At 38.7% G+C, this 25,252-nt stretch overlaps 4 protein-coding genes across 10 annotated transcripts in view; 2 read left to right on the top strand and 2 right to left on the bottom strand.

Annotated features, from left to right (window-relative positions):
* The window catches only part of ERMARD (ER membrane associated RNA degradation), a 42,293-nt gene extending 41,528 nt beyond the window's left edge, over positions 1-765 (bottom strand). Inside the window, exon 1 of one of the 3 annotated variants that reach the window (XM_070733897.1) lies at positions 577-765. The gene's annotated coding sequence lies outside the window, so the exon portion shown is untranslated. Of the gene's footprint in view, positions 1-542 lie in introns of all 3 variants that reach the window. The other 2 variants (XM_070733898.1, XM_070733901.1) reach the window with 2 other exon arrangements.
* Positions 354-19,267, top strand: PHF10 (PHD finger protein 10). 4 transcript variants are annotated; one of them, XM_070733906.1, is made up of 12 exons: positions 354-512; positions 3,058-3,164; positions 3,633-3,763; positions 6,244-6,321; positions 6,848-6,981; positions 7,088-7,237; positions 9,279-9,388; positions 11,153-11,303; positions 12,218-12,370; positions 18,127-18,235; positions 18,441-18,629; positions 19,065-19,267. In XM_070733906.1, the coding sequence occupies exons 1-12, from the start codon at positions 444-446 to the stop codon at positions 19,148-19,150; spliced, it is 1,467 nt and encodes a 488-aa protein (XP_070590007.1). In that variant the 5' UTR covers positions 354-443; the 3' UTR covers positions 19,151-19,267. The 4 variants fall into 4 exon arrangements, with proteins under 4 accessions (XP_070590007.1, XP_070590005.1, XP_070590006.1 ...); XM_070733904.1 differs by having other exon boundaries at positions 11,153-11,315; XM_070733905.1 differs by having other exon boundaries at positions 6,238-6,321.
* C1H6orf120 (chromosome 1 C6orf120 homolog) lies at positions 19,237-24,432 on the bottom strand. Its single transcript, XM_070733909.1, has 2 exons — positions 24,272-24,432; positions 19,237-21,295 (listed from the first exon to the last, which is right to left on the bottom strand). Exon 2 carries the CDS (start codon positions 21,288-21,290, stop codon positions 20,730-20,732), a length of 561 nt encoding a protein of 186 aa, XP_070590010.1. The 5' UTR covers positions 21,291-21,295; positions 24,272-24,432; the 3' UTR covers positions 19,237-20,729.
* Positions 22,097-25,252, top strand: part of WDR27 (WD repeat domain 27) — a 77,067-nt gene continuing 73,911 nt past the window's right edge. For both annotated transcript variants that reach the window (XM_070733896.1, XM_070733895.1), the window contains exon 1: positions 22,097-22,243. The gene's annotated coding sequence lies outside the window, so the exon portion shown is untranslated. The remainder of the gene's footprint in view (positions 22,244-25,252) is intronic.

Below are 25,252 nucleotides of genomic sequence, written 5' to 3'. Positions count from 1 at the left end.
GCTATGCATTTACAGCGCAGGCTCTAAATCAGTGTTCCCCAACCTTGGCAACTTGAAGATATTTGGACTTCAACTCCCAGAATTCCTCAGCCAGCGAATGCTGGCTGGGGAATTCTGGGAGTTGAAGTCCAGATATCTTCAAGTTGCCAAGGTTGGGGAACACTGCTCTAAATCACAAAACGTTTCCCGCCCGACTTCCGAATCAGCAAATTCCAGGCTATAGAAACTGCTCGCGCAAAGGGGAAAATAAAAAAAGAAAAGATCGCGCCCTCCCGCAGACAAGAAGCAAAAAAAAAAAAAAAGCGAATCGGCGCCTGCATTTCCATCTCCGGGCCTGCAGGTGGCGCCGGGCCTGAAGCGGGTGTAGGTGTGTGTGGGGGTGCTGGCGAGTGAGAAGAGAGGGCGAAGCGGTCTCCTCTAGCCCAGCCCATCCGTGGCGGGCGATGGCGGCGGTGCTGTCCCCGCGGGTATGCGACAGCGACCCAGCCACGCCCGGAGCCCAGTCTTCAAAGGTGAGACGACGCGCAGGGAAGTTTAGTTACCCTTTTCCGGCCTCTGGTCGCCCTTCCTTCCTACCGTCGTTTGCTGCCTGTCCGTCCGATGCCCCCCGGGCGGCTTACGCCATTTTCCTCCCCTCTCGAGCGAGAAGCGCCGGTCGACTAAGCCGTCCGTTCCTCCGTGGAGGGCGGCGGCGGCGAGGAGAGCGAATCCCCCCTCGCGAGGCTGGGATTTTAATCTTTCCACTGTCTTCCGTGAAGAGGAGGAGCCTCTGGGGAAGGTCTCTGCCGGGTCCGCCTCATCGCCTGCTGGGACTGGGCATCTCCCGGATGGGTTTCTTTCCCTGGCGTGGCAGCCTTGTTTTTCTGCCCCCCCCCCCCCCACGCTTATCCCGGGCTGGCTCTTACGGCCTTGATTCTCGGTGTCACCTCCCGCTGTTAGTATCTAAAGGCCACCTGGAGCATTGTTTCCCAACCTTGGCAACTTGAAGATATTTGGACTTCAACTCCCAGAATTCCCCAGCCAGCATTCGAATGCTGGCTGGGGAATTCTGGGAGTTGAAGTCCAAATATCTTCAAGTTGCCAAGGTTGAGAAACACTGATCTGGAGGTTCAAACCGTTTTTGCCACCGGGTTTTAAACGGCGGTGGTTGGTGGATCTCCTTGGATCTTCACTTAAACTCTCCTTTGAAGGGACTGAACAGATGTCGAAGAAATTTGAACACATCTGAAGTTTTAATAAGGAAGTTCACTTAAAAAGGAAATAAAGTACCTAGGAGAGGGGTGGGGTTTTTTGCTTTTTTAAAAAGAAGTCGGTATCACTTTAAATTTATTTTATTTTATTAAATTTGTATGACGTCCAATCCCATAGGAATTATTATTTATTATTGCGATTTATAAGCCGCCCAACTCCCTCTGGACTCTGTGCAGCGAACAACAATATAAGAGTAAAAAAAAAATTAAAACCCTTAATACTAAAATAATCACATCCATTCAGCCGGGACAAGATGGCATCATTTACCAGCTCCTGCCGGCAAAGCCATGTTTTCATGGCCTTTCATAAGGCCAGGAGGGTGCTGATCCTGCAGATCTCTGGGGGGAGTTGATTCCATAGAACTGGGGCTGCCACAGAGAAGGCCCTCATGCGGAGGCGCCAGCTGACATTGTCTAGCCAAAGGGACCATGAGAAGACCAATTCTAGGAGCCCTAACCGGCCGCTGGGAGATATGCAATAGATCAGTGGTCACCAACGGGTGGTCCATGTACCACCAGTGGTCTGTGGGAAAATTTTGGTGGTCTGCAGAAAAATGATTTTCATTTCTTTTTGTATTGCTCTAAATACTATTTATATATTTTTTTAAAAAATCGTATTAGTTAGTCCGCAGGATTTAACATGATGAATTTAGTGGTCTCTGAGGTCCGAAAAGTTGGTGACCCCTGCTTTAAATGATGGGGAGATTGATTTTTTTCTCCCTTCAGAGTTGAATAGCAAGTATGTAGATAATTGAGGTTAATGAAAAGAGTTTGCGCTGTTTCTCCTCACTCTTAAAAATGCAACAGGCCCACTCATCTAAAAAGAAAGAGAACCCTGCAAGTACATTTGTAGCCTAATTAATGGGGATGGGACTTTTTTTGGCTAGTCAAATTGCTACCTCCTGGCTTCCCATTTTTTTAGTGTAATGCTGGAAAAGGTATTGTAGCTAGCAACCATTTGCCCTAGGGAAGGTCCCATGTGGATTGATGTGATAATAATACTGCCATTCCCTACCTGCCCATCTGCATTCAAGCATCAAATGTATTTATTAAGAAGTAAGTCAAATTGATTTCAGTTTACTTTGCTTTAGGATTGCCTCCAGGGTTACAGTGCTATTTTCTTTTTTAAAGTGTGATTCTTAACTATGTGTGAGCTAGGAACTGTATAGGTAGTCCTTGACTTACAACAGTTTATTTAGTGATTGTTCAAAGTTACAGTGACATTGAAAGAAGTAACTTGTGACCTTTTCACACAATTGTTACTGCATCCCCATGATCATGTGATCAGAATTCAGATGCTTGCCAACCAGTTTGTATTTATGATGGTTGCAGTGTCCTGGTTCATGTGACCCCTTTTGTGACCTGACAGGTCAAGGAGGAAGCCAAATTCATGTTACAGCTATATTGCTAACAACTGCAGTGATTCATTTAACAACTGTGGCAAGAAAAATTGTAAAATGGGGCAAAACTCTCTTAATAACTGTCTCGCTTAGCAACATAAATTTTTGGCTCAATTGTGGTTGTAAGTTGAGGGTTACCTGTTCCCAATTCCAACATGCTGTATATAGTATTATCAGATATTCTAGGGTAAGGTACCTCTACCTATCTGTTGATTTTCCTAAATATATCATGGCCCTGTGTAACTCCTTAATTTATTTTTTAATTAAATGGATAAAGAGCAGTGAAAATTTCCCAAAGAAAGTATAGTTTCTTTAATATTTTCAAATCCAAATGCTTCATATTCTTGATAAGTGTGTTCTTGGTGTTGGTATGTTGTTACTCAACACTTGACATTATGGTATCTCAGGATGACACAGAAGAAAATTCAAATGATGGCAGCCAACCATCTAAAAGACGCCGCATGGGCTCAGGAGACAGCTCACGAAGTTGTGAGACTTCAAGTCAAGATCTTAGGTATTGCTATTTTTTTAAAAAAGTTGCTCTAGTTGGATATTGTTTTTTCAACAAAAATAAATGCATGATCTTTGTTACCTTATTTATTAGGGTATACAGAAATCTCATGAATTGGAACTCTGAAATGTGCTACTAATATATAAAGATAGCCAGCTGAAGAATTTGGAAAGAGGAGATTGATACTTTTTTGATAGTTCAAAATGGGGAACAGAAAATATATTTTAGAGTAATTAAATCATTCTTATGTTGGGGAAAATAGGAGGAAGGTGTATTTACCACTTTGAGTTACCTACAAAGAAATAAAGGCAAAATATCTAATAATAAATATGTCACTATTTTTCCACTCGAGTGAAATTATCCGAAATTATGAAGAATATAGATGTATAAAAGTGTTAGTATAGAGCACATGACATTTGAATATGGTTTCTATTTGGACTATATTTTAACAATTTGATTTTCTATGTTTAGTTTTAGTTATTTTCCAGCTGAAAACCTGATAGAATACAAATGGCCACCTGATGAAACTGGAGAATATTATATGCTTCAAGAACAAGTTAGTGAATACTTGGGGGTAACCTCCTTTAAGCGAAAATATCCAGGTATTCATGTTACACATACTTACATGAAATGTTAAAATTTACACACAGTGCAGGCAGGCTTGTTCACGTGTCTTAAAAATGCTCCTAAGTGTATAGATGTTCAAATATCTTGGCACTTTATTGCATTTGTTTGGAAATGTTTACAGGTGAGCCTCATATGCATCCATTGGCTTGTATCTCCATAACCTTTGGAACTCTTTCTGACACTTCAGAGATTTGAATTAATTAAATGACTGCAAATCTGTAACATCTGATTAAAACAAGCCATTAGCACTGAAACAGAGAATGTCGAAATAGTATAGAGTTTCATATCTGTTCTGTGCTCAGATGTAAGAATTTAGCATATGTTTAGGAGTTATGTTTTTTGTGATACGGATAATGTATGCGTCAATCTGTTTTATGTTTAAGAGAAAATGCAGTCAATGTTAAGCCCCTCAGACTTATGATATTACTTCTTTAACTCTTTGAAGTTATTCCTGATTTGAAATTGGAGATTTCCTGAAGCTCATTCTTATTTTTATATACATGAATTTGCCTATGTGCTATAGTTTGTGAAAAAGAGCACCAGGACAAACAGCACTGTTTTATTTGTCCCCACACAAAATGTTTTTCAGATTTGACAGTTGCAATAAGTCCCGTATATACTCGAGTATAAGTCGCTCCGACTATAAGTCGAGGCACCTACTTTTGCCACAAAAACCGGGGAAATTTATTGACCCGTGTATAAGTCGAGGATGGAAAATGCAGCGGCTACTGGTAACTTATTAAAATGGAAAACAGCGGGGCAGCGGGGGAGGAGGAGGCGAAGCCGGCTGCCCGGGTGACGCGTTTTAAAAGCGCGCCCAGGGAAGTGGCGCATTTTAAAGTGATGCGTTTTAAAAGCGCACCACTTCCCTGGGCGCGCTTTTAAAACGCATCACCCGGGCAGCCGGCTTCGCCTCCTCCTCCCCCGCTGCCGCGCTGGGGCTACCCACTGCAGCTGGGGGCGACGGGCCCGGCCTCGGCCCACTCTGCCCCAGTGTGCTCGAAGCACAAGCTTTGCTTCCTCTCCCGCCACCGCGCTGGGGTCTGCCCGCCGCAGCCAGGTCCCGTCCGCCACCCAATGCAAGTAAAAGACTTCCCTGGCCGCGTTTTTCAAACAGTCACTTACCCAGGCAGCCGTCTTCGCCTCCCCCGCTGCCGCGCTGGGCTGCCCCCTGCACCCGGGGGTGATGGGCCCGGCCTCGGCCCACTCTGCCCCAGTGTGCCCGAAGCACAAGCTTCGCTTTGTCTCCCCCCACCGCCGGGTCCCCTCCGCCACCCAGTCCCAGTTCAAGACGGCGGCAGCCAGCATCAAGATGGAGCCGGCCACCGTTACACAGGTAGGAAGAGAGGGGAAAGAGAAAGAGGGGGCAAGAGGGGGGAGAGATGTCAGCTCAAAGTCCCGCAGAGCTGCCACCGCCGCCTCCCCCCTTCCGTCCCAGTGCCTGATGGGTGCCGGCAACTTTTCCTGAACAGGCGGAGCCAAAGTGGAATGGGGAGCACGCAGTTTTTCCAACGAAGAAAACCCTTGTCACTCCCCGGCCTCAGCTCTGATGTCTGGCTTGGCTGGGCAGCCTTGGAATAGGCTGCGGGCGGGGGGGTGTGTGTATTTTTGCGTGCATGCACACCTTAGAGGAAACATTGGTACTTACCCCACTGCTCCTGCTGGTTTTTTCTCGGCCCCCCCCAGCGGTTTTTTCCCCCTCTCGCGCGCAAGCAAAGGAGACAGCCAACCACTTCAACGGCGCGCGAGGGGGGGAAAGGCCATAGGAAGCCGATGAGGTTGGAGGGGGTGGATTCCTGCTTTTGTCTTCTTGCCACTGCCCCCCCCTACCTCACAGGCTTTTTTCCCCTGGCGCGCGCAAGCTACCTCAGCCGGGAAGAGGCGGCACCTGCCATAGCTCCCTCACCCGCTCAAGCCAGCAATGCCTGCCAGGTTCCCGCGAGCGCCCTCTTGTGGTGACTTTTCTGTGACCCGAGTATAACCCGAGGTTGGGTTTTTCAGCCCATTTTCTGGGCTGAAAAACTCGACTTATACTCGAGTATATACGGTAATTTATTTCTGGCACTTTTTTTGTGGGGTGTGTGTGTGGGGTATGGTGTACCTGATCTTTAAAAGCTGAATAGTGTTGGACCTGATTAGGACTTAATCCTTCCAGAAGGAAAAGCAAGAACTGTAAACTAGAGTGGGAAATGAAAAAAAAACTTGGAAAAAGGCACATCAAACAACTTCTGTATTGCAGTCAGCAAAACTATATACTGTACATAGATATTTATGGATTCATTAAGAACTAAGCTCAATTCAAACGAAACATGATTCTTTTCCCACAGAAGCAGCATTAGTTTTTTAATTCAAGTTTTTGATGGAAATGCAAATTTAATATTGCATATTTTGAAGAAATTGCAAAAATCCTTTATGCTTTCTTACTATTTTTCCCACTGTTTTCTTGGAGATTTAGAAAGGCGAGATCTTTCTCACAAAGAGAAACTTTACCTCAGAGAACTAAATGTCATTACGGAAACACAGTGTACTTTAGGTAAGTACAAAAGAAAGGAACGTCTGTTTTATCTATCTAATCTACCTATGTATTCATATTTATATAACACCACAACCTACCCTAATATCAGAATAAGTGACTGGGAAATGGTATGCAAGCATTTATATAATTTTGGAGGTTAGTCTAATAAAATTGTGAAGATCCTTCAAAGGATTGTTACATTTATTTTGTTCTATGATTTAGAGAAAATGCAATTTGTTTCACTAATTCCTAGAATGGTGTTTGCTAAGATATTTAGAATGTTGTAAGATAGAAATGGGTTGGGAAGAGCTGGTACAGAATCAATTTAGAAATGTCTCTCAACTTAATTCTTACATTGCATGTTGAATTTAATTTCTTGAGTTAACATACCGTTGCCTATTATATTGTGTCTTATATTGATCTAACAACTTTAGATTGTTATAAGCTTCTTAAAAGGCTAAACACACAAGCAAAGGTTTTAATTTTATCTTCCTGATTTATTTATTTTTTACAAAATAACTTAATTGTTTTTGATATACTTTAGGTCTAACTGCTTTGCGAAGTGATGAAGTAATAGATCTAATGATTAAAGAATATCCTGCCAAACATGCAGAGTACTCTGTTATACTTCAAGAGAAAGAACGTCAACGAATAACTGACCACTATAAGGAGTATTCTGTAAGTAACTGTTTATGAAAAATGATTTTACAAATACAGAACAATATAAACACAGAATATCAAAATTCTACAGTGTTTGTGAACTAATGGAAATACATTGTTTCAGCAATTGCAGCAGCAGAATACCCAAAAAGTTGAAGCAAGTAAAGTTCCAGAATATATTAAGAAAGCTGCCAAGAAAGCTGCAGAATTCAACAGCAACTTAAACCGTGAACGGATGGAAGAAAGACGGGCCTACTTTGATTTACAAACCCATGTAGGATACTTGCATTTTCTTGTTTTAGTTGCTGTAAGCATAGGCTTGCTTATACAGTAGTCCCTCGCTATATCGCGCTTCACCCACCACGGCTTCACTTCATCACGGGTTTTGAAGTCAGCGTTGGCACAGATACGGCACTTAGAAGTTTGGAAGGGCAGGACAAGCCAACCAGCCCACGGCTGGGCGAATGATGAGCGGGGCGGGGACTGAGCTCCGGCAGAGGCCTGTCCCCTGGAGGCGCGGTTAGTGGTTGGCGGCGGCGGCGGTGTGCTTGGGGTTGTAGAAAGAGCTCCAGGCAGCGCGTGAATGAGTGAGCGCGAGCAAAGAAAGGAACGCAACGCAGCGGGTATTTCCAGACTGGGCTCGAGGGCGGGAGAGGAAGTGCTGGGCGGGTGAAGGGGGGAAAAAAGAAAAGAAAAGAGAGAGAGAGAGAGAAAGAACCAGCTCACCAGGGACTTTCCAGCTGGGGCAAGGCAAAAAAGACAACGTTTGGCCGAACTGCTGCAAAGAATAGCAGTGGGTCGGGAATGCTCGGGGGCGGCGATTCTTTTGCCCCCCTCCCCTTCTTTTCCTCAGGCGCAGAGTAAGTAGTAGTGGGGGGGGAAGGTTAGCCGGACGTTGCTCGCCTCCAGGCATCCGGAGCTGGTGGGAAGGAGGAGAAATTCCCCATCGCGGATTTCACCTATCGCGGTCGGGTCTGGAACGTAACACCAGCGATAAGTGAGGGACTACTGTAATCCAGTTTCCTGAGAGATCTATGATAATGGCACACTAGAATGAAAAAATGTAAAAAGTGCAAACTTTGCATACACACAAAAGGAACAAATAACACTAGGAACAACTAGTAAAGTTGAGTTGTATTATTTGTAAATATCTACACTGTTTTGTGGATGCAAAGTAACATTAGGTTTGATATTTGTGCAAGGGTGAAAATGAGTTTTCTTGGGGCAGAAGAATGCAGGGCTGTAGAAATCTTACAAACAGCTTTGCTTTGATAAACGTTTCAGGAAGCACCAATTCCATGAAAGCTGCTATGCTAAACCATGTAACCTCCTTGCTTCTAATTGCAAAGCAAGTATCTTGTTTTACTTTGTTTTGATTTACAGTTAAAATTCGAATTAATTTGTAAGATTTTATTTAGGGAGTGAAACACCTTTTTTCAAATCAAATATATACTACTCTAGATTAGGGATCTCTGACCTTGGCAACTTTAAGACTTTAAACTTTGCTGGCTGAGGAATTCTGGGAGTTGAAGTCCACAAGTCTTAAAGTTGCCAAGGTTGGAGAGCCCTGCTCTAGACTACTAGTGTTTTTCCCATTTATGTACAATAATGAAATATTGTTCTCAGATTAAAATCATTGTGAATTTGCAGATTATGGATTTGCTTTCAGCCTGATTGCTAGGTTTCCTGATTTCTATATAGTTTCAGTATCAATCGAGTCCTTCATCTTTTGCTTTCAAGTGAGATAAAATTAAGTTATGACCCAGGTTGCTAATGCATTAATGACAAGATTAAAAACATGTTTAAACATAGAAGCCCATAAAAAACATAACCACATTCTGTTAATATATGATTCTGAATTGTTTATATAAGGGAGGATATGTCATATTCTTTTTTCTGTCATCTTTTGCCTTCAAGCAAAATGTCACAAATTATTATTTTGATTGCCTCCTTTTGGTATGATTATTTTTATAGCTTGATAGATAAAAATTACTGTCTATACTGGTCATTTATTAACTATATATTGTCCTATATGACACCATGTGCATTTCCCATATCTATTTTCCCAAAAATAAATGCAGACATCTGTGTTTCAAATACTCTGAAATGTACAGTTTAAAATCAGTTGTATGATCTAATATTTGAGATATAATAGAATGATTCAAACATGTACCTTAAGTTACATGATGTATTGCTAAAGGATGTATATATGGCAAATCCATGGGTGTGATATATAAGAAATATTTATTAATTATTTAGGAAAGCGAATTCATTCAGAAATATGGACAATGTGCATCTTATTTTTGTATTAACAGATTATCCAGGTGCCTCAAGGAAAATATAAAATCTTACCTACAGAAAGGACAAAAATTAGTCCTTATCCGGTGGCTCTCATACCAGGCCAGTTTCAGGAGTACTATAAAAGGTACTAGAAATTTGTTGTGATAAGCTAATGATTTTTTAAATGTTTGTTTGCTTGTTTGTTTGTTTAATTGGATTTATCTGCCCCCGAACTCCAATGGGACTCTGGGCGGCTTACAGCCATGAAAATAAATACCAAAAATTTAAAAACAAACAAGAGCAATAAATACAAAGGCAGTATAAAATACATTGTAACCAGCATTGGGCCACCATTCCCAGTGCTACTGGAATGGGCCGGGAGCGTGCGCACGCCCCCAGTGCAGGATTCAGCTTCTGTGCATGCATAGAAACTGAATCTTGTGCCAGGACATGCGCGAGATATTTCTGGTGGTTTTTTTGGCTTCTGCGCATGCAGAACTCCTGGAAACCGGAGAAAACAAGGTAAGAGCTGCCACTTGCTTGCGGCAACTCTGCAATGAAATGCCCATCCGCTCACTTGCTTTGCTACTCTGATCGTGGCGGCTCCACCATGAGCAGCCTGGCCGCTACGCCTTCGCTCCCACTCCTTGCTGCTCCACTTGTGATGGCTCCACCACAAGCAGCCTGCCTGCTCCGCCACGAGTGGCAGCTCCATCCACTCACCCCTTCACCTTGCCGCTGCCTGCCACGCCGCAAGCAGCTGGCCTGGGCCTTACATTGCTCTTCTGCAATTTCCTACAGGTCGATGGGTCATGGCGCCGGGGCAGGCTCTAGGCGCTGCAGCAAGATTCTGCTGCTGCACATGTGCAGCAGCTGAAATCTTGCGCTGACGTCCTTGTGGCAGCGAGATTTGGGCAAAAATTGCCAATTTGTTTGCTTCCGTGGATGCGCAGAAGAAAAAACCCGGTATTTTTTACCAGAATTGCGCCAGTTGCGCATGCATGCCCGGTGGCAGTGGAGCTGGGCTACGCACTCCATTTTCACCACCAGAACGGCGTTCCCCACCTTTCCGGGCTGGGCCCATCTCTGATTGTAACCCTAGATATCATACATTCTCTCACTTAATCATGGTCCCAGGCCCACCGGAAAAGCCAGGTCTTCACAACTTTCCTGAAGACCAGTAGGGTTAAGATAATATGGATGTCCAGTTGGTTTCAAAGCGATGGAGCTGCCACAGAGAAGGCCCTTCCCCGAGACCCCGCCAACCGATATTGTTTGGTAGACGGGACCTGGAAAAGGCCGACTCTGTGGTCCCTTATTGGTCTTAGGGATGTATGAGGAAGAAGGCGGTTCTGTAAATAGTGTGGTCCTATACCTTGTAGGACTTTAGAGGTAATAACCAACACCTTGAATTGCGCTTGGAAGCCAACTGGCACCCAATGCAGTCCACGGAGAGTTGAAGTAATATGGGTGTACCTTGGTACACCCATTATGGCTCGCGCTGGTGCATTTTGAACCAGCTGGAGTTTTCAAATACTTTTCAAGAGTGGCCCCATGTAGAGTGTATTTCAATAGTTAAGGTGTGAAGTTATGAGGGCATTAGTGACTGTATGAAGAGTGTAATATTCTGTGAAGATTTTTGCATGCATGGATCATATTATTTATTATGGGCTGGAAGCTAGTTCAAGTGTAACATTTGATTCTTAAAGACTTGATTAATTTATGTATTGTGCATACCTATAACATACACCCACATTTATGTATTAACATCCTTTATGCACGTCTTTCTAGTATATGGTTAAAATTTTGTAAATGACTGCTAAAATACTAAATTCGGTTTGTCTTTTTATGTACCACCTCATCAATTTCAATTTGAAATGCAAGATTAAAACTTTTTATTTAACTTTAGATACTCTCCAGATGAACTTCGATATTTGCCATTAAATACAGCTCTTTATGAGCCCCCCTTAGATCCAGATCTGCCTGCACCGGATAGTGATGGAGATTCAGATGATGCAGAAGAACGAGCAGATGAAAAGCGGAAAATCAAAGGCACTTCGGTAAACCAAAATGTGTGTGCGCCATATCTATCTATCTATCTATCTATCTATCTATCTATCTATCTATCTATCTATCTATCTATCTATCTATCTATCTATCATCTATCTATCTATCATCTATCTATCTATCATCTATCTATCTATCTATCTATCATCTATCTATCTATCATCTATCTATCTATCATCTATCTATCTATCTATCTCTCTCTCTATCTATCTATCTATCTATATCTAATATCAGCAATGAGTGCTAGTTTTCTGTGGTTTGATTATTTTATATAACAGTTTATTGAATTTTTTTACATTTTAGATCCTGTTATAATTTTTATGGAGTTTATCATAATGTTTTCTAAATAGAAACATAGAAGATTGACGTCAGAAAAAGACCTCATGGTCCATCTAGTCTGCCTTTATACTATTTCCTTTATTTTATCTTAGGATGGATATGTGTTTATCCCAGGCATGTTTAAATTCAGTTACTGTGGATTTACCAACCACGTCTGCTGGAAGTTTGTTCCAAGCATCTATTACTCTTTCAGTAAAATAATATTTTCTCATGTTAATAATAATAATTTATTAGATTTGTATGCCGCCCCTCTTCGAGAACTCGGAGCGGCTCACAACAGAATACAATGTCACAAATACAGAATACAATGTCACAATGTCACTTTTAATCTTTCCCCCAACTAACCTCAGATTGTGCTCCCTTGTTCTTGTGTTCACTTTCCTATTAAATATTTATTTGTACATGTTGGGCAGAATCATTGGGCTTTGAGTATACTAATAATATATATCATGACACTAAACTAATGTAGTTTAGAATGTGTTATTTTGTGTTTGCTCTAGAAAGTGTTATTTTGTCTTTGCTTGCCCTATATAAAGAAGCAAAAAAATAATTTTTCTTCACGTTACAGGACAACTCATCTGGCAATGTGTCTGAAGGTGAATGCGCAGCAGAAAACCAGGAAGAACCTATACAGGGAAAACAAAAAACAAGAGAGAGAAATTCTACTCCAAGAAAAGAGGGTTCCAAACGATCTGTATCCAAATCTGTTCCTGGGTACAAGGTAGAAGAAAAAAGCCCCTGACTCAGCTTCTTTACTGATCAGCTTCTCTCCCTGAAATATTTAACTTGGTTTTTCAAAATATGGAACGTCTGCTTACTATATTTGCCTAGCTGCTCTCCTGTTGTGCATTCCTGTTTCTTCCTTACTTCCTGTTGCTTTATTTTACCTGGGGCCTTACTGTTTGTTACCCTGGTTGTGGAGTGGCTTCTATTTTCTGTACCTAAATGGTTCCTGAGCAATTGCAGCATGAGATCTCATTATTAAGATGGGTTTTCTCCCTCTTTTTGCCAGGGTGGAGGAAAATTGCTTTGTTTCCCAGGCTTCAAAAGGTGGATAGTTGCGTATCAAATATAACATTGTGTTTTAGTTTAAAATAGCTTGCTGACCAGTATGAACTGGACTAGCACTGTAAAATGTAGCTAGAATATTGTACATATATATTTATATTTTCTTAACTTTTTCCAGATGAAAAGTATGTAATCTGTTTATAATATAATTTGGTGTTGGCAATCTTAAAACAATTCCCCTTGTGAATGTGTAGGAAGTTGGGAGGATGAGCTTTGGCTTGAGTGTAGTGTGGTTTTTTAGGAAAAAAATATTCAGATAGTCTAATGAAACCCTCACTGTTAGGTGCAGTGAAGGTCATGTTGGTCTTGGACTAGGTTCTTTTCCCTATTGCTCTCCTCATTTTATGAAGAATACCAGAATGAGAAGATAGATGATCTTATCTGAATGAAGGTTGTGCTAATCTTGTAGAATAGAACCGTGTTACAGGCCATTATTTTGCAGTTTAAAAAATAGTTTCAGGACAGAGAATTTGGATAGATAGTGGGCTCCGTGAGATATTCTGGTATAGTTTTTGTTTTGTACTTCTAAGCAAATGACATAGCGGAAATGGTTTAAGATTACCAGGATTTATAGTTATATTTTAAACAGTGACATTATATAACATCTTTTAATTGTCAGTATTACTGGTGAATTTCAGTTTTGAATTAACTGAAGTTTTAAATTGGAATTTATATTGCGGATAAAAAAAATAAGTTGGAAGCTATTTGTTTACCATTAAAATTTGCTTACTGGTAAATTTTGCTTACACAGAGTAAGGCATATGTTTGTATGTTTGAACGGTTGTAAGCAAGAAAGTTAAGGAAATAGTTCTGTGATCCAAAAAGTGATTAGGTAGGAAGAAGCCTGACAAGTTACATAGTGCAAGTAACATGATTTTGAAATATTGTAAACAATTTTCAAACTACATAACTTATATATTGAATGTATTACAGAATTATACAAAGTACAGGACTCCAATCACTTTTCAGTTAGTGTTGAGTAACTTTCTTTAAAAATAGAAGAAGATTCCAAATACAATTTAACTGCATAAATGCATGATTTCAGACACTCGTACAAAAATATTACCTTAAATGCTAGGAACCATTTCTTTTAAGAGAAGTTTTTAAAACTGATACAGAAAATGTTTAATTTTTTGTAGACATGTCTATTTTTACATGACAGCCTTGCAAAATATTTTATTTCATTGCAACTTCAAGTGTGTGCTAGTAATTTATATTATTAACTTATAAAATCCAAAGATGAAGCTTAGGAAGGCATTATAAAATTTTGAACTTGAATATTATGTGAGAAAAATCCATGCATACATCAATGCCTGGCTGGTTTCTTGTGAAGGCACTGTAACTAAAAACCAATATACAAATTTTTGATTGTTAAAGGTAGTTTTATTTTTATATAGATATTCTTCAAAATTTAGGTTTAAAAATGAATCCAAATGATTACTAGTCACTATAGTAGTCACTATACTAGTCACTAGTTCAAACCCATTCATACATAGTTTACTCATGGAGAAGTACTGGGAATTCTTTAAAGTGAATCTTAATGAGATTAGAAAATGAGAATTATCAGATGCATTTTGGCCCCAAAAAGAAAAAAAAGATTGATTAGAAAATAAAACTGCATTTTTTTCACTTTAGAGTAACTCTATATAATAGCTAGTTTTAAATATCTAATACAATGTGTGTTGTGGAATTAATATGATATGAACATCTTTATCAGTTATTGACTGCATTTGATACATCATGTGCCTAAATAAGTTTACAAATGGGGATTTAATTATTCCCAGGAACCATTAATAGTTACAATGATTTTATTGCATAGTGTTCACCTCATATATTAGTTTATTTCTCTATTTACATTTTAAAACTAAAAGTTAACTGTAAGAGCTTTTAGGAAGATAAGCAAAATGTTAATACATATACTGCAAGTATTACAAATGGGTTTCTTATATTTACCTTTTTTCTAAGCAGGCAGATTGATTTTTATTATTTGTTAAACCATCTGTCTTTTTTAAATGGGGGCATCATTCCTATTACCCTTCCTCAATAGCTATTGTTGTAAAAGATGAAGGACTGATGATTATAATTGTCATGGCAGTATTCTCGGAGTAAGGGAGAGATCCATATCTGCATATTTCAGTAAAAAATAGAAGATAGGAGTATAAGTCTGTTAACTGATTATCCCACTCTTTCTTTGTATTCTGTAAATCTCCGATTTACTTTAATCTGCTTAGAAAAGAAGGCTTGTTTCCAGGCATGTAATTTCTAGAAATACAGTCTGCTTATGTATTTGAGGATAAGCTACAAATTTCATTGGTGTGGTTCAGACATATCAAAGCACAAAGCTTTATTAAATATGAAGATGGAACGTGTTCTACTTACTGTTTCTCTTGCTTCAGAGTACCTTATTCTCTTTGTCCACTCTTTGCTTCTCCAGCTTTGGAGAAGACTTCTTGGTTTACTCAGTCAGTTTCACGAAAACAAAAAAATCTGGCTCAACAAGTCTTGAAGTTGCTGAAGCAAAGACTTATTCCCCTTGCTTTATTTAGAACTGACAGTGAATATGATTTTGGCCCGTATACAGGATTGCAATTTTAGTCTAAAATAAATTTTTGAAGACATTATATTGAAAACCTTTCTATTCTTTTGCTTGTTAACTTGAAAATGACCAGAACATCACTAAATCAGGCAGGCAATGTTTTCCAGTAATGCCCCAATGTCATTTTAATTTCTTTTTAGAATCGTTCCTAAATATGAATACTTTCCTTTGTCTTCATTTCTGTAGGAGAGAGATGCATTTTTGGATGTTCTTTTAAATTAGTATGTTGTGACTATTTTATTCCTAGATTTATAGAATTGAGATTTGGGGAAAGCATTATTGTTAAATGCCTCTTTGCTGGAGCAGTACTTAGACTGCACAGTAATATTAACTGCACTTAACTCAGTACAGGTATAGCAGCGAAAAGGTAGTTTTGCATTGGGTGATTGAGAGGCAGCTTGCTGCTACATACTGTAGCAGTAGGTATGCATACAATAAAAGAAATAGCAAGTGTTTTCTAATTGTTATCTTGATATAGTTTAAAACACAGTGAACATTATAGAATGCAGCAGTACAGAAGGTGAATGCTGCAGAATTGGTTTTATTCTTTTCTTTGGGAGCAGCAGGGTATAAAAAGGTATGCAAGTAGGATTAGAAAGCAAATAAAAATATATGTCTGTTTCCACCATGGTTATTTATTATTTTGTAGAGATATTTGTGAATGTTAGACTCCTTTATCATTTCATTATATTTATGTATAAAACCGGTGGACTATGATTTTTTTTATAAAAAATAAATAAGCAAAAATATTGAATGCCTCTGTCATCTTTTTAAAAAGAGCTATTTATAAATGCCTTGTGGGTGTTTAAACAAAACTGTGGAGGCCGAACATACTACATAAATAATTTCTGAAATTAGGCTAATACATAATAAACACATATTAACTCCTTCAAAATTTTATATTTATTTAGTTAATAATTGCAGTTTTCTAGAACTAAATTTATTTTTAATCAGAAAAATTCAAATTTACTCTGCTTCTTTCAGCATTATTAAAGAATTCCTAATAGAGATGAGTATAGCAGTGATACCTGCACACACTTTTCATTCTTTCATCAATAAATGTTTTCGTTCTTACTTTGATACACCCTTTTTCTGTTACAATTTATTACCTTGTCATTTAGATAAAGCAAGCCACTATCCACCCATGTTTCCATGTTGTCAATGTAATATGAGAAGAAATTGGTATCAGATTTAGAGGTTGTATTGGATTCACTTAGTGTCTTTTCCTGCAGGAAATGTACTGTTATAACATGAAAAATAGATTATTATTTAAGGCCTAACTCTGCTTAAAAAATATCTTTCTCTGGTCTAAAATCTCCTCAGTAGCATCATTTCCTTCATTCTGATTCATCAATGTCAAACTTAAATATGGGTGCCCTCTTCCTCAATATTACATAAAGGCAGGACCTGTTGTCCTTGAACATAAATGCAGGGAAAACGAAAATGTGTAAATTATATCCAAGGAATAAGATTAAAATTTGTCTCATTAAAATATATAAATTACTGTACCTATTTTCATTTTCTTTATAGCATTATAGAATTTAATAATTTGTGGCTTTTTACAAATTCAGATATTTAAAGGGGAAAATAATCATTAGGGTAGCATACGTATGATTCCAGCTACATAGTTCAAATGTTATACAAATTAAATGTGTATTATTGTCTGTTTTATATTAAAGTTTTATATGGAAATGTATCTAAATTTGAAAGAAAAATTCTTCAAATTATTTCACCAATCGGTTTGATACTTTTTGGCAATTCTTATTACTGTAAAAATTCAAACAAATTGAGAGCTACATATTTAAGGTTAGGGAGCCAATTTATTGAAAGGTAATTTACAAAAAAGCTTTTATTACAAGCCATATAAAATGATATATCAAGTATTTGGAGTACTTTTGATTATCCAATGTTACTTGATGAAAGAAGCTTATATTTTTCTCCCTCCAACATTAGTCTCAAATCTACACTTTAAGATTCCCCAAAGATGTCAAGCAGGTGGTGGTGGTGGCAGGAGGGTTTGGGAATTGAAATGACATGATACATTATTTTCAAATGACAGTAGTTGCTCTTACATGCAGAAAAAGCACTTGTTGAATGGCATAAGATTATGATTAGAGAAGATACTGGAATTTCTAATAATGTTATTACTGAGAGACACTCCATATAATTTTCATTTTGTCAGGCAGAGTAAAACAATTTGTATTGTTTGTACAGATTGAAGATATAGATTCAGTTTAGGAAGACAATATAATGGATGAAATATATGGAAGAAATGTAGATGTATAAAATTTGTTTTAACTGTACGTTATCCGTACAAAGTACCAATTTCAGATTGTTTGCTTATATCTACATACAAATTTATTTTGTTTACTGATGAAATAAAAGGTTTTAATCAGCTTGTGCATTAGATAAAATATACTTAGAATTTTCAATATATAATTTTAATACTATACTGCATGGAGAGTTAATATGATTAGCTTAAAATCTACATTTGAAAAATTATGTGTTAGTGATTTCATACACATTCATCTTACATAAGATTAAAAATTCAATTATTCAATCCTTTAAAAATTCATTGATAAGTTGTGATTTATTGTACATTATTTCACTTTCCATGTGTTTAAAATAGTCTCTATTCCAGTGTTTTCCATATAATCAATACTTATCAATTTTTAATCATATCCTGTGTTCTATACCACCCAAAAAGTTTGTAAATTTATAGAAATGTAAATAACACACATTTTTTGAAAAAAAAAAAAAAACCTGTATCAATTCTTCCGGAATGAATTTATAGCCCTCTTCTACCCTTCCAGCCAAAGGTCATTCCAAATGCTATATGTGGAATTTGTCTGAAGGGTAAGGATTCCAACAAGAAAGGGAAGTCTGAAGCACTTATATACTGCTCCCAATGTGAAAATAGTGGTAAGTAACAAATCTGCTTTAAACGTGTCTATATATTTAAATTGAAACAAAAATATCAATCAAATTTCATTTTTTTGCAGTTATTAAAATTTAATTAGTACATTTGATGCACTAATTTAAAGTAAATTTTATAAAATAAAATCATTTTAGTCTTTTCAGGATCCTTCATATAACCATTCTAGTAATGATACTGGTTTTGATCTAGGACATCCTTCCTGTTTGGATATGTCTGCAGAACTTGTTGCAATAATTAAGACCTATCCTTGGCAATGTATGGAGTGTAAAACATGCATTATATGTGGGCAGCCTCACCATGAGGAAGAAATGATGTTCTGTGATGTGTGTGATCGTGGCTATCATACATTTTGTGTGGGGCTTGGTGCTATCCCTTCAGGTAATTATATCAATTACACTTGTTCAGAGGCTGAACTAAAATTCAAGATTTGGATTGCTTTTTTCTTTTGAAAAGATTGTACATCTATTATGGGAAGCGACTCTTGTGTTAACTATCCATTCTACTGACATTCTGAGTGTAGCTAAATATTTTATTACTTTATGCTACAGCATCTTAAAATTTATTTAGGGGAGTGAATATGAATGTATTATCTTAAATTTGAGTACATTCAATACTGAAATATGACTATTGAGTCAATTATTGAGTGTCTTTTTTAGTAGGACAGGCATAAAAATCTATAGTTACAAATGTAATTTTATAACAAACTTATGCTACATACTCATTAATATCCCCAATTTCCACATACAGCTGCAGTAGCCCTTTTAGACTACTTGGCAATTGGTCATTTTTTAATTGACAGCTCTAATTTTGTAGGTCGCTGGATTTGTGACTGTTGTGAAAGACAACCCCCAATTCCCAGGGGCAGAGGAAGAAGAGGGAAGAACAGCAAAGAAGGATAACTGCATATTAACTTCACAAAAACTAGTGCTAAACTTGGTGCTACTCTATTTACCACTGTACAAGGAAAAACACCACTCAAAAACAGTTTTACCAAATAAAACTCTTTTTAATTTTAACATGGTGAGGAAGGTTATTCAATATCTTTTGTTGCATTAAAGACAGAGGTAAACATATCTGTATTTGTATTTTTATAATTTGTCTTATAGATTCTGTTCTGCACAATATTCATTTTTATAAAAAACAATTGCAGAGTAATTACTTTTGTCCTCCATCCTATTCAAAGGAACATATTATTAAATTCAAAAGTATTAGTAGAGTAACAATTCTCTCTAAATCACAAAATAAAACACTTCACTAAGTATACAGGTATCTTGCATAATCAGCATCTTATTTGTTTGAATATGGTGCTATTATTGTGAAATTAAAGTATATTATAGGAACCAAGCTTAGTTTAATTCAAGTGAACTCTTGAATAATTCTCATTTCTCTCCATCTACAAGGAGTCTCTGGCCATTCTAGCTGTCTAGATAGCTGTCACACACTTCAGAACAAAAACACATAAGTTGTCATTCTACTAATTTCTTATTGATACTCTTCTAATTTTTCATTTCTTCTGTATGCTAAGACCAGAAAATGAGTACTAATGCATGCCAAGGTCTTAAGAGAGCAAGTCGGTTTTGGAAACATACTAGTGTTCCATAAAGTAATAAGTGATTTAGTTTCTAGCATAATGCAATGAGTAGTTTGCTAAACAGCTTCTTGAAATTAATATAAATATGGCAAACATTTCAACTCCCAGTCCTTTTTTTCTTTTATTCCTTTCCTGGTGGTGCAATATTAGATTTCTTTTTAGTATTTTTCCTTCAAGGCATTTATTAAGAACATACTGTATTCATTTTCAAAACACTTCAGCTTCTACCTTTCCAATGATGTCATAGAACCTGGAGGAATTCTGGAACAAGGAAGCTCAGGTATTGTTCCCTGAAGCTGCCAGTACAATGGTACTTCCTAGTAGGTGATAACTATGAATCTATAATTACATGATTTTTAAGTAGATATACAGTAGATGGGTTTGCACTGCTAGAAAATGATTTGAAATTAGTGGGTTAAAAATTCTAACATCAACATTTCATGTTTGAAATCTTCATGCTTGCTTATAAGTAATTCTATATTGAGATTGCTTCAATTTAAAATAGATTTTAGTGGTGGTTGGAAAAGCAGATCTTTTCCAGAATAGATCTTCAAATCTCTCTCATGTAAGTATTTCTATTTTGACCAAAGGAGATAGTCTTACTTCACACATTATTAGTGAATATATTAACAAACGTGATGAAATACTGAGCATGAATCCATATTTCTATAATTTTGAAGTTTTATTGAAAAATCACAGTGAATTGTAGCATCCATTAATATTCACCCTGATCAGTTAAGAGAAAACCATACAAATACTGTGCCTGCTACAATATAGCACTGGGAAAAGTTTACATTATAAAAATAATTATGGCTTTATTTTCCGATCCACAGCTTAGAACAGCATTCAATCATTTGTAAAGATTGCTCACACCCAAAGCTATAAATCTAAAAGAGAATTTCAAGTATTAATTTTAGTATTCCAATCAATATAGTCCAGAAGACGGATTCTTCATCTTGATACTCATCTTCTGTTGAATGAAACTTCTTCTGGTTCATTTTCACTTCTTCTGGATTGTATGAGCCACCACCAAATGGAGATTCTACAACTGTTTGATCATAGTACACTTTCATTTCAAATTCACTTTCCAAATGAGAGGGATGACCATAAATTCCAATTCCCACTGGGCGACGAAAGTGTGCTGGCACATAAACCACATCTTGACCACAAGTTGCAGACTGTAATTCATAATCATCAAAACTGGGATGAAGAGTTACGTCAGATACATACAAGTCTGCATCACCTTTTAAACTTTGCATCTGAAGCACTATTTTCCCTTCATGATTTAGTCTCAAGTAGCTGTAATTTCCAGCACCAATCTGACCTTGAACTACATGCAGGAGAATCCACTCTTCAGGTACATCCCCATCTTCATTAAAAGCACTTGTAATAAGAAGTCCTTGAAAAGTAAACAGTATTACTAGTATCCTCTTGTAGTAAGGGGCCATCACACCTGTGTTGGATATAAAATAAACCTGTTCTATGACTGAAGTAACTTCCAGATACCATATTCTATCACTCTTGTAAAAAAAGCAACAAAACCCCCCTAGTAGTTTAAACAAACAATATTGAATAGTAATAGCATTTAGACTTATATGCTGCATCATAGTGCTTTTACAGCCTTCTCTAAGTGGTTTACAGAATCAGCATATTGCCCCAACAATCTGGGTCCTCATTTTACCCACCTCGGAAGGATGGAAGGCTGAGTCAACCTTGAGCCAGTGGTGAGATTTGAACTGCTAAATTACAGCTAGCAGTTAGCTGAAGTAGCCTGCAGTGCTGCACTCTAACCACTCACCACTTCAGCTCTTAAATATAGAAAGGTTATTCCCCCTGGAAAATCAATCATACTCTTCTGAAAAAGTATACTACTGGGATGTCAGGACCAGGTTGATACCACAGATCAAAACCATGTTGTCATTAATATTTTTGTACTAAATGTGACCTTTGTAAACATAGGAATAGGCTATTTTGCGTGAAAATAGCCTCAGAAATAAGCATCTGAGATTTAAATTTCAACAAGACCATACAGATTTGCTTTTCTGTCATACAGGGGTTTTTTTTCTGCTTTAAATAATTACACAGTGGTTTATACCACTATAGACATATATGAAAATAAGGAATATTCCATATATTTCCTGTCGTGTTTCAAATATAATTTTATAAACACAGTAAACGTAGATTGGATCTTAAACATAGAGGCAGCATGTTCTCATAGAAACACCATAGTGACTGCATATCTCAACCTATCTTAATCTATAGATTCTGAAGGCAGAAAGAGTCCCAGAGTCTTACAATACCCTGGAACAGCAATTCTCCCTCCGTGTCCTGAAATCGCAGGACAAGAGAGGAATACAAACTGCTTTTCATCCATCAGAGGCAGGCAACTACAACCTAAAAGGTAACATTAATTCTTCATATTTTCTTATAAGAGTCCTTTGGGAGTTGGGCTGCATATAAATTAAATTAAATAAAAATTAATAAATTTGCTAAGCAGGGCTTTTTTGGAGGAAGCAGGAAAATAGACAACAAACATAAAACTGAAACCATAGACACACATCCCAGGCACAGGGCACCAGGTACCACAAATAACACAAATAAGTCTTATTCCGTTAAGTTAAATCAGTAATGTGCTGCAGCTTCCAAAAGAGCCAACACAGTTCTAGGCTATACTAACAGGGATAGAATCAAGGTCATGTGATGTATTAAAGTCACTTTATAATGCCTTGATAAGGCCACACTTAGAATACTATACCCATTTCTGGTCCCCATGATGTAAAGAAGATATTGAGACTCTAGAACAGTGATGGCAAACCTATGGCATGGGTGCCACAGGTGGCACATGGAGCCATATCTGCCGGCATGCGAGCCGTTGCCCTAGCTCAGCTCCCGCATGCATGAGTGCACTGGCCAACTGATGTTCGGCTCACATGGAGGCTCTGGGAGGGCATTTTCAGCTTCCAGAGGGCCTCTGGGGAATGGTGTTTTTGCCCTCCCCAGGCTTCAGGGAAGCCTCTGGAACCTGGGGAGGGTGAAAAAAGAGGCCTACCGGGCCCACCTGAAGTTGGGAAAAGGGCTGTTTGTGGCCTACAGAAGTCCGGAGGGGGGGGGGGGGCAGAGGAGGCAATTTTTGCCCTCTCCAGGCACTGAGTTATGGGTGTGGTCACTCATGCAAGTGCGTTAGTGTGTGCGCACACGCTTTCGGCCCCTGAGGGAAAAAAGGTTTGCCATCACTGCTCTAGAAAGGGTGTAGAAAAGAGCAACAAAGATGATTAGGGAACTGGAGGCTAAAACACGGGAAGAACAGTTGCAGCAGGAACTGGGTATGTGTAGTTTAATGAAAAGAAGGACATAGTAGTGTTCCAATCTCAGGGGTTGCCACGAAAAAGACGGAGTCAAACTATTCTCTAAAACACCTGAGGGTAGAGCTAGAAGCAATGGGTGGAAACTAACAAGGAGAGAAGCAATTTAGAACTAAGGAGAAATTTCCGGACAGTTGGAACCAGTGGAATAACTTGCGAATGCTCCAACACTGTAAGTTTTTAAGACATTGGACAACCATTTATTTGAAGTGGTGTAGGGTTTCCTGCCTGAGTAGGGGGTTGGACTAGAAAGGATAGGTAAAGTTGGCTCTTCTATGACATGTGGACTTCAACTCCCAGAATTCCTGAGCCAATCATGCTAGCTCAGGAATTCTAGGAGTTGAAGTCCATATGTCATAACAGCCAAGTTTGCCTACCCCTGGACTAGAAGATATCCAAGGTTTCTCTTCCAACTGTTATTCTGTTGTTATTATTGTTATTGTTATTATTAATTTCGGCCTCGCTTACTAACCCTAGTCCAGAAGACTAGGCTTAGAAGATCTCCAAGGTCCCTTCCAACTCCGTTATTCTACCTCAACGTGAACCTGAACTTAGCCTCAACGTAATAAGTTACCCGAGCTATAAACTCGTTTCCCCTGCAGAATCATCGGCCCCTCGTCTATTTATACCAAATTGAATACCAGCCCCGCGAGCAAATTTGCAATCCTGACCACAGAAAAGCGAGAGAGCAGAGAAGAGGGTGATGGCGATGATGTCAGGGGGATCTCAAAGAAAAGGCCCACCGGACAGTGTGTAAAGAAAACTTAAAAGAAACCCGGGAAGGAAACCTCCCGCCTTTTCGGGAGCCGCCCGCTTTTCGCTTCAATTCTCCCGCTTCTTTCAGGGCTTCGGGAAGCGTCTGCGAAGGGGGAGAGAGAAGAGCCTCCCCCCCGCGCGCACACAAAGTAAACGGTATCTGTCTTCAACTCTTCAGCAGCGCCTTATACAACCGCCAGGCGAGACACCGGCCACTCCCCCCCAGCCAGCCTCGCGCAAGGGCTCGCGCTCTCCTCGCTCCCCCCCCTCACCTCCCCCCCCATTTGCCCCCACCCCATAAACTCACTCACCCTATCGCGGAGCCGCTTCGCTTGCTTTCTCAGCCACCATCGAGGAGGCCGCCGGAATCTTTTGACAGGAACGGCGAGCGTTCTCACTTACGAGACTCTACTCCTGTAGCTTCGCGAGATTTCGAGTCGAGCTTTGCTCTAACGCATTTTTTTTTTTTGTTCTGCGAAGCAAAAAAGAAAAAGAAAAAAAACAAATAGGCGGAGCTACGACTTGGGAGGGATTATCCGGAGAGATGGATCTCGTTCTAATCACCGTGGCAACAGAAAACACAGCGCGAGCCGAGTCTGGAGACCATTGGCTGAAAGGAACTTTGCGGGTAGCGCTGGTTGGAATATGGCCGACCGACTATTGGCTGGTTTCTTTTTGTCGTGGTGGTTATTATTAGAAAAGTTTGAAGTATACGCATTGCCATTTATTTATTTATTAATCTTATTTGTATGACGCCCAACTCTCGAAAGAGTCTGGGCGGCTTCCAGCAAGAAAAAACAATATTTAAAAACTGTTTAAAATAATTTTAAAAACCCACACTAATACCACATAGGTAACGTTCACTTTGACTCATGGCCGGACGCAAGCGATATTTCAATCAAGGGCCCGAGTTCTGAAGGGAGAGCCAGGTCTTTACGGCTTTGCAAAAAAATTATCTAAACTCATATTAGTGGCAACTCACATGTATTGCAAAATGGTGCTGCAGGCAAAAGCATGGGTTGAGAACATAATTTCTTGTGTTTTCGGCCTTCCCTCACCTCACAGCATCTCCATTTCAAACTAGAGAAGCTGCCTCTATTTTAAATTTTTATTATACTGTATATATCTATATCATATCACTGCCCGTCCCTCGCTCCCTCCATCTATCTATGTATCATCTATCGAAGTATGTAGTAATAGTATACAAAGATATAACAATAACACTCAAAATATTACAGGGGAAAAACCCAAACTCACAACAATCTACATTGTTCAAAAAAATAAAGGGAACA

The sequence above is a fragment of the Erythrolamprus reginae genome, chromosome 1, assembly GCF_031021105.1.
Source record: "Erythrolamprus reginae isolate rEryReg1 chromosome 1, rEryReg1.hap1, whole genome shotgun sequence".
Taxonomy (NCBI): Eukaryota; Metazoa; Chordata; class Lepidosauria; order Squamata; family Dipsadidae; genus Erythrolamprus; species Erythrolamprus reginae.
This window is presented reverse-complemented; position numbering and strand designations above follow the sequence as displayed.

Excerpts from the sequence above, each read along its gene's own strand:
- PHF10 (XM_070733903.1), top strand. The coding sequence starts at position 444 with ATGGCGGCGGTGCTGTCCCCGCGGGTATGCGACAGCGACCCAGCCACG. Across the intron at positions 3,764-6,237 it reads CTTTAAGCGAAAATATCCAG|ATTTAGAAAGGCGAGATCTT; the intron begins GTATTCATGTTA and ends GTTTTCTTGGAG. Across the intron at positions 6,322-6,847 it reads GGAAACACAGTGTACTTTAG|GTCTAACTGCTTTGCGAAGT; the intron begins GTAAGTACAAAA and ends GATATACTTTAG.
- C1H6orf120 (XM_070733909.1), bottom strand. The coding sequence starts at position 21,290 with ATGGCCCCTTACTACAAGAGGATACTAGTAATACTGTTTACTTTTCAA.